The sequence below is a fragment of the Monoraphidium neglectum genome, assembly GCF_000611645.1.
Source record: "Monoraphidium neglectum strain SAG 48.87 unplaced genomic scaffold scaffold00034, whole genome shotgun sequence".
Taxonomy (NCBI): Eukaryota; Viridiplantae; Chlorophyta; class Chlorophyceae; order Sphaeropleales; family Selenastraceae; genus Monoraphidium; species Monoraphidium neglectum.
This window is the reverse complement of record NW_014013594.1, coordinates 26040-34690: the sequence shown is the minus strand read 5'-3', so window position 1 is coordinate 34690 and position 8651 is coordinate 26040. Positions and strand designations below refer to the sequence as shown.

General features: G+C 68.8%; 1 protein-coding gene across 1 annotated transcript in view; it reads left to right on the top strand.

The window, feature by feature from the left end:
- Positions 1-92: 92 nt before the first annotated feature.
- Positions 93-8651, top strand: part of MNEG_0431 (hypothetical protein) — a gene marked incomplete at both ends in the record, with an annotated part of 11672 nt that continues 3113 nt past the window's right edge. Inside the window, 6 exons of the mRNA XM_014051083.1 lie at positions 93-509; positions 691-815; positions 980-2190; positions 2719-5824; positions 6026-6485; positions 6830-8396. Coding sequence (XP_013906537.1) covers positions 93-509; positions 691-815; positions 980-2190; positions 2719-5824; positions 6026-6485; positions 6830-8396 — 6886 coding nt within the window. The remainder of the gene's footprint in view (positions 510-690; positions 816-979; positions 2191-2718; positions 5825-6025; positions 6486-6829; positions 8397-8651) is intronic.

Below are 8651 nucleotides of genomic sequence, written 5' to 3'. Positions count from 1 at the left end.
ACACACACACAACCAGTCAGAGATTGCTATCACATGGCATGACACAATGACTTGTTGGCAAATACTCCCCCAAACACTTCCAGCTGGTCAAGATGGGCAAGGCGGAGCCCCTCAGTGCGCGCCGCCTGGAGCGATGTGTTCAGTGGGTGCTGGCAAACCCTGTGGTGCCCGGCTATGGCGGAGCGCCATTTGGTGTGCTCGCCGCCCTCGGCGGCGAGCCTGCCCTGCAAGAAGCCGCCCAGCGCGCTGCGAAGCTGCGCGTCCCACAGGACCTCGCTGCCCTTGAACCCAGGGCGCTCGCGCGCCTGGAGGCGCGCTACGCGCTGTCTGGCTGCTCGACGGCGGCGCCACCCGTGGACGGGCCGCAGGGCGGTGGCGCGGCTGGTGGCGGCGGCTGTGCGGCGGGACGGTGGCTGGTGGAGGGGCACGACCAGGTGGCCGACCTGCTGGGGCTGCTGGCGCTGGAGGTCGACCAGGCGGCGGCGCGGCACAAGGAGCCAGGGGACAAGGTGCGCTCGTGATGGCCGCATTTCCATGCATGACTCAGGTTGCCTGCAGAGGCGACAAGCACGGTTGTTGCACGGTCAGCTGATGCCCTCTCGCCAGGCACAGCACTGATATGCGTTTTGTGCAGCATGGCTGATTCTTGATCAGGCTGCTGACTCACCGCTGCGTGTGTGCTCACTTCAGGTTTGCGCAGCTGTGTCCGCTGCCGCCGGCCAGGCCTTGAACTACTGTGCGGCCGCCCGTGCGGCAATCACTGAGCTGCACGCCTGGCGGGCTGCACGCAGTGAGCTTGGAGACTTGGGCATCAGGTGGGCGACGCATGTTGCGTTGTAGCGCGAGGGCACTTCCTGCCAACATGAGCCGCTGAGGCAGCACTCTACCTGTGCAAAGCGATTATTTGTCCTGTTTCACCCTGTGACCTTCTTCTTTCTCGTGTAACTTGCCCACCTTGTCCTGCCTTGCAATGACGCAGCCCCTCTACCGAGGACGTCGCCCCGCTGCTGGAGGCGATCACCTGCCTCAAGGGCACGCAGGCACTGCTGTATGATGTCCAGCCCTGGATGGAGCCCCTCATCACGCGCCACACCCACCGCCAGCTGGACGCCTTTGTCAACGAATCCCTGCCGGCAATTTCAAAGGGCGCGGCATCCAACCGGCGCGTGCAGCACCTGGCTGCGGCTCTGCAGTCCGTCTTGATGGGCCAGCCGGGCGCTGTGGAGTCGCTGCCGGCAGACGTTTGGGCCGACGCGGCGCGCAGCAAGGGGCTTGGGGTGCCAGCCAGCGAGGCGGGCGATGGCGGCGCTGACGTGCAGGAGTTTGACCAGCAGCAGCCCCACCTGGGACTGCGCAGCACAACGCCGCAGCGAGCAGCGATGCCCCCCAGCATCCCCGAGGCGGGCCCTGTGGCCGAGGCTCACGAGAGTGATCCTGCCCTGCCTGTTGCACCGCCACTCAGCCAGCAGCCGTCAGAGCGCGCCGCAAGTGACGCAGTACCCACCTCTGCTGAGCAGCAGGAGCAGCAGGTTCAGCAGCCACAACAGCCACCAGAGCAGCAGCAGGAACAGGAGCAGCAGCAGCAGCAGCAGCAGCAGCAGCAGCAGCAGCAGCAGCAGCAGCAGCAGCAGCAGCAGCGTCAACACCCACATCAGACGTGGGAGTTCGTTGCCAAGGGGCGGGGCAGTGCCGGGTTGTCAGCTTCAGCTGACTCGCCGCCCGCAGATATGGACTCCCAGCCATTGACGGGATTGTCAGAGCAGCAGCCAGGCACGGCCGCAATTGAGGCTCAATCCGGGCGCGAAACAACCACCCAGCGCACAAGCTGGATGGCGCGGCTTGCTGTCCGCCACCGCGATCCCGCCGCTACGCCAACCCAGCACATGCCGTCAGACGGCGGCGGCGCCCCTTGGTCGCCACCCACCACCAGCACATCACTGGACAGCGCCGCGCCGCTGGCGGCGGCCGTGCACCGCGTCCTCAGGGAGCCCTCCCTCGCGCGTGTGCTGCGGGAGCACGCCGAGCAGCCGCCGTCGCCGACTGTGGCGGAGCTGGTGACGCATTTTGAGAAGATCGTCGTGCCGGGGGCCGAGGGTGGGGACGGCAGCGAGTGCGCCATCAGCCCCGTAGAGCAGGACCCCCCCGATGCCGGCGGGCCCCTGGAGCCAGCGCTAGAGCAGCGCGTGAGCGGTGAGGAGGGACAGGCAGTTGCTGCCTCGGAAGCATCGTCAGCGGCGTTGGGGGATGTAGCCAGGGAATTGCTGCGGCCGCAGCAGGCCGCCGCTGGACAGGCAGGCGTGGCATCATCTAGCGCGCCAGAGGATGTGCACTGGGGGTTGGATGCCCGCAGCAGCATAGCAGCGAGTGCCGCTGCATCTTCGTCGGGTTTGCACGACCAAGATGGCAGGGATGATGCAGCGGTGCAGTGGCAGGGAGGCCTGCAGGAGCAGGAGCAAGCGCACAGCGAGCCCGAGGTGGGGAGGCCAGCGGCATCAGTGCGCAGCGCACTGAGTGGCAGCTGGGAAGGCAACCAGGCGGACAGCGGCACCCTGGGTGACGCTCTGGCGCTGCGGACACCTGCAGAGGCCACGGCAGCGGCAAGCGACCCACCGCAGGGGGCAGCTGCAGGGATGCTTCGAGGCCAGAGTCCTGCCATTTCGCCCTTTGCCCTTGTGTCTGCGGTGGAGCGAGCGCCGCGGATGTCTGCCGCTGGCACAGTGGCAGCCAGTGACAGCAGTGACGAGGAGCGCGGCGAGCAGTTGGAGCCGCCGCTATTGGCGCTGCAGGGGCCAGAGCTGCTGTCAGTACCTTCAGCAGACAGGTCCAGCGAGTCAGCGTCAGCAGTGGCGATAGACGAGGCGGCTGAGGCCCCGCCGGCGGGCTCTGCCCCCGAGGTTGCCGTGTTGAACGCGGCTCCGGCCGCCCTCGCTGCAGCGAGTGGTGCATGGGCGTCTGGGCAAGAGGAAGAGAGCGAGCCGCCGCGGTCTGCGCTGGAGCACACCTCTCATATGGTGTTGGATCAGCAGCCAGGGCCAGTGCTCCAGGCAGGCGAGCAGCAGGGTGCTGAGCCGCACGAATCAGAGGGACCTCAGCAGCATGATACGGAGGTGGCGCCCCAGCAGGCATCTTCCTTGCAGCAGGCGTTGCAGGCAGTGGCTGTGCACAACTACTACTCCAGCGGAGACTCGTCAGATGCAGCAGAGTATTCGGAGGAGTTGCTGGGGCAGCGGCAGTGGCAGGGCGACGAGGAGTCAGGAGAGGAGGAGCACGTGCACAATGAGGCGATGCAGCAACTCCAGCAGCAGGATGCGCAGGAGGAGGGCGAGGATGCTGTGACGGACGACTACGAGCACTGGCGCCAGCACCAGGACGAGTCTGAGGGGAGTGCAGCGCTTGGCTGTGCGGCGCTGTGCTCTGAGGCCTTGGCAGCATCGGCCGACCAGCCAGCTGTTGGGCTCCAGGGCCCCGCAGCAGCTTCAGATGTTGACGTTGAGCTGCTGCAGCCCATGCAGCTGCCATGGGTTGTGCCCGAGCAAGCGGCGCAGCAGCGCAACTCAGAGGCCGCGCTGCTGGAGCCCATGCAGCTGCCATGGCTGGCAGAGCAGACGCAGCCCCAGCACCATGTGGAGTCACCAAAGCAGCCGCTGGAGGCGCCGCCCTCCGAGGCCACCGCTGCTGCTCCGGCGCAGCCGGGCAGCTCAGGGAGCCTGCTCAGGCGGCTTACGATGAGGCTGAAGAAGCCAGCAGCCGCGCAGCAACAGCAGCCGCCAGAGTCGGCCATGCAGGTCATAGGCGGTGAGTGCGCCGCGTCGCCAGCGTTGGCAGCATCGCCAGTGAGTGCGGCTTCGCCCGCCGTCTGCGCTACTTTTGGCGTGGCAGCGGGTGGCGCGCTGAAGGCCGCAACATCTGAAGGCATGGCAGCTGACCTTGGGGTCACTGACACAGCGGCTAACGTGCCGGCCGCCACCAGGGTTGCGGCCGCATCAGAGCCTGAGATCGTGCCGGCGGACGACCCAGCGGCGGCGGTGGTTGGGACAGAAGCAGCTGTTGACAGGGCGGCAGATGCGGCGGCGGTGGCGTTGGAGTCTGCAGCAGCACCGGCAGCAGCGCTGGCTGCAGGGGCTGCAGCTGGGGCGGCGGCTACAATCCCGGCGGCGTCCCCGCCCGTCAGCCCTGTGCGCGCCAAGCTGTTGAAGCAAGGCGGGGCATTTGCGCGGTTCTTCCACTTCAGCAAGGGAGGCCGCAAGGGCGCTGAGGCGAACGTGGTGCAGTGCGAGGCTGAGCAGCACTACAGCGACGACGCGGCCCAGGCTGCGCCCACCCAGGAACCTCTGCTGCAGCCGGTGCAGGGCCTGCAGCGGCCAGCATCTAGCCTCGTCGATGTGCCGCCCGGCGGGGCTGTGTTCAGCATGGGCGCCTGCGCAGCCGTCTGCGCCGCCTCCGAGGGCTCGCCGGACTCCGGTGATGAGGCGGCCTCCGAGCAGCAGCAGGAGCAGCAGCAGCAGCAGCAACAGCATGGGGGCGATTGTTCGGAGGAGCCCAGGCTGGAGGAGGGGCAGGAGCTTGCAGCACCGCGCAGCTTGCCACCCCGTCAGGACTCAGCTGTGGCGCCGGTTGAGCACCCTGGAGACCGCTACAGCTGCGCAGGGGGCGTCGCGCCGCTGAATGCCGTTGCGTCCGCCGAGGTAGACACGCCCGCTTCGCCCGGCTTGGCTGCAAATGCCGTTGGGGCACCATCCTCACCGGGCTCCGCCGTGGTTGCTTTGGACACAAGCTTGCCTGCCGGTGGCATCAAAGGGCGCAAGGACGCGCCTAAGGGAGCGTTTGCTGCCGCCGCGGCGGCTGCGGGCGCCGCGGCGCGCTTCAAGCGTCTCGGGGAGACGCTCAAGCTCAAGGCCGGTACCATGGAGCAGCAGCTTGCCCCGGCCCCTCCACTCGCTGCGCCGCGGCCGCTGGGAGCGCTGCCGGCTGGCCCGGCGCTGTCAGCAGCGGCTCTGCTGTTGGAGCAGCTCGTCCTCGAGCTGCAGGCTGACAGGAAGTGGCGCCTGGTGCAGCAGGTGGCGGGCCGCAGCCAGGCAGACGCCGTGGCACCGGGTCTGCGCGACGCGCGCGAGGCGCTGAAGGCCGTCCAGCTGCTGCAGCTTGTCGGCGGCGGCCGGATGGCTGCCGCAGTGGCACGCGCTTGCGATGTCTCGCCGCTGTGGGTGTTCCCCGTTTCGCAGGATCACGGCGAGGCGGCCGCGGCAGCGGCGGCGGCGGCAGCTGCGCCAAGCTTGCCAGAGGCGCTGTGCGCCGCAGGCACTGCGCAGCTGGCAGCGAGCCGGCTGCCATGCGAAACGCCGCTGGCGGCGCTGCACGTCCTGAGGGACGCCTCAAACGGCGTTGCGGCGCGCAACCGGACGCTGCTGGCGCTGGTGGGGCACCAGGCCCAGCGGATGGTACGCGGCTACCTGGACGCCACCGGCGAGCTGTGCTACAGCCACCACAAGAAGCTAGCTGCCAGGCAGCTGCTGAGCAGCGAGCTGCTGCGTGTTGCGCGGCAGGAAGGGCCGCTGGTGCGCGTCGAGCCGCTGGCGTTTGACTCGCTGCTGCGCGGCCTTGCACTCGGCATGCCCGGCACCCCGCCGGGCACGAGCGGCTGCAGCGACACCGGCGGGCTCACCGCCCGCAGTTGCGGCGGCCAGAGCACCCTGTGCGGCGGCCAAACCGCTCGGTCGCATCGGCAGCGGCGGCAGCGCTGGAGCGTGGATGTGACGGCGGCGCTGACCACAGGCTTTGCTGACTTGCTGGCCGCAGATGCGGCGCGGCTGGTCGCATCTTTTTGGTGGGCTGGGCCCGCAGGGCGTGGAGTCATGGTCTTGGCTCGAGCACGCCGCACTGTGATGGGCCCAAAAGCGGCTTGGGGTCCCGAAATGTCGGCCATCTGCTCTGCCATTGCTCTACGCCAACGCTCGCACGCCTGTCTCGCGGCATATCGCTCGCCCACCCACAAACATCACCCATCGCTTCAAACGCGCTTTTGCAGCGCCGATGGACCCACGGCGCTGGTGGAGCTGTCGCTGCAGCAGCGTGTGCTTCGCCGCACTCACGAGCTGCTCTTGGAGTACGTCACCCTGCCGCCCTGGCAGGAGATCTGGGCGCGCGCCAATTGTCCCCCCGCCGGCGCCGTTGCCGCCGAGGGCCGGCCGTGCGGCAGCGCTGTTGGCGACGCCGCGCTCTCGGGCGTGTCTGCGATGCTCGCAGAAGCGGTGTTCGACAGCCAGGCGCAGGTGCTGCTCGCGCCCTGGGCGGCAGCGGCCCCAGGCGGTGACGCGGCAGCGGGTGGCGCCGTTTGCGACGTGGTCGAGGACCGGGTGCGGGGCCTGTTGGCGCCGTACCGCGGCTTCTTTGGGCGCCAGCACCTGGCGGCGCTGCTGGAGGTGGAGGGCGACTGGGCGATGCAGGCCCTGCTTGAGGCGGCCCTTGAGCGGTTTGAGGATGTGCAGGTGGGCAACCTTAAACGCTAAAGTACCATACCCCTGGGGAAGGGGTATGGTAAGGCGCGGTGGTTTTAGTGCTGTACGGTGATCGTCCTTGCCATGCCGCCGTTACGTGTCGAGCGAGTGGGCCCAGCAGCAGCAGTCGTGCCAGTCTCCTCGGCAAGGCCTCAGCAGCTTCACAAGATGCGGGTGTGCGACGGGCCAGAGGCGGTGGCAGCGTGGCAGGTCCCTGGCTGCATGCACACATTCTTGGCTTGCGCTTCCTTGTCGTCAGAGCCTTGGCACTAGCAGCAACACACAGCACACCTCCCTCGGCGCTCCCATCCCACACCAACCCCACATAATTACAGGCGCCCCTGGCAGCAGCGCTGTGCGCTCTGCAGGCAGAGTTGCCGCCAGCGCTGCTGTCTCGTCCCAGCCCCGACATCTGCAACACCGCTGGCGCCCTGTACCGCGCTTACGCTCAAGCTCTGGGCCTTGACGGCGGCGCGGGGCCGGGCAGAGACGACGGTTCTGCGACATCCGCGCTATGCCTACTGCAGTGCGCCGGCAACTGCCTGGCGCTCCTGCACATGGCCAATGTGGCCGTGGGCAGCGTGCTGCCATCGCGGTTTGCGCAGGCGGCGCCGATCCTGGGGATCACAGCCGTCCCTACAGCTGGCGCTAGCAGCACCAGCATGGAGCACGATGGCGGCCCCTCGCCGGGCTTGCGCGCGCCGCCGTTTGAGGACGGCGCCCCGGGCCACTTCCAGTGCATGCTGCTGGGCCCCAGCGCGCGGCTGGTGACGGAGTCGCAGCTGCTTGTGGTGCAGTCGTGCGAGCTGCAGGCGTGGCGCGCGACGCGTGGAGTGGATTGCATGCCGCGCTGCTTGGGGCGCGTTGGCGCCTGCCTCAGGGACTTACAAGAGGTGCTTGAGGCGGCCGCCGTGCTCGCCGCGGTGGCCGCCCAGGACCAGGCCTCCCCATCGCCGAGGCGTGGCGCGGCGCGGCGGCCAGACAGCACTGCGGTGGATGCGGCAGGGTCGCCGCAGGGCGGCGCGGTTGAGGACCAGCAGCCTCCTTTGGCAGCAGCTTCTGAGCAGGGCGGAGCGGCTGGGGAAGGGGATCAGGGGCATCGCCACGAGGTGGGCCGAGGGCCACCAGCTGCTGATGCAGGCCAGGAGGAGGAAGAGGAGGAGGGGGTGGACAAGCAGGAACACGAGCGGCGGCAGGAGCAGGAAGGCGTCAGCAACGGCGGTGCACCCTGTCATGAGCGGCGGACAGCGGGCGGCGATTCTGTGGCCACGTGGGACCTGTCCCTGCCCGGCAGCTTTGGCGGCGCAATGCCTGGGCAGCAGCCCTCGCGCACCACGGGCGGGCTGTCCGGCGGCGGCGATGAGCTGACACCGCCAACATCTGGGCGGCCCCGGGACACGACGGCGGGCGGCGGTGCAGAGGGCGAGGAAGATACGAATTGGTACGTGAACACGCGCGCAGTGCACAGCCGCCATGACAGCGGCAGCCTGGACTCGGATGGCAGCTACCGCCCCGGCGAGGTCGGCCTGACGGCGCGGCAGTACACGGAGCGCGCCGCCGCTGAGGCGATGACGGGGCGAGAAAACCAGTGTGCAGATGCTGGGGTCGGAGGAGGCGGCGAGGACGCGGGCGCCGAGGACGAGGGCGATGGCCCCAGAGCCTCCCACAGGGGCCCGGCCGGCCTGCGGCGCTGGCTAGAGCAGCAGCGTCTGCAGGAGGGCGAGGAGGAGGGTGCGGAGGAGGAGGCGCCTCAGCGCCAGCGGCATGAGGAGGGTCCTGTCGCACGCGGTCCCTCGCCCAGCAAGCTGGCATACGTTGCACTGACCCAGCGCCAGCGCCAGCAAGAGCAGCAGCAGCAGCAGAGGGAGGGTCGGTGTGAGCCGCCGCTGCCGTCTGAGACCGGTGGGTTGGGTGGCGCTGGACCTCACGCTGCAGCCAGCGTTGTGCAGCTCTGTGTGCCTGTGCTGTCGGTCCCCACAGCGCTGCAACTTTGCAACCCTCCTCACCCCAACGGATTACCCAGATCTGGCATCATCCGACCTGTCTGGCGTCCTGTGCTACCGTCCAACCCCAGCATCCCCCTCCCCCTCTTCCCCGCAACAAAAGCAGGCGCGGCGGGTCCCCCGGGCGAGACAGTGGGCCCCCCGGCACCCCCCC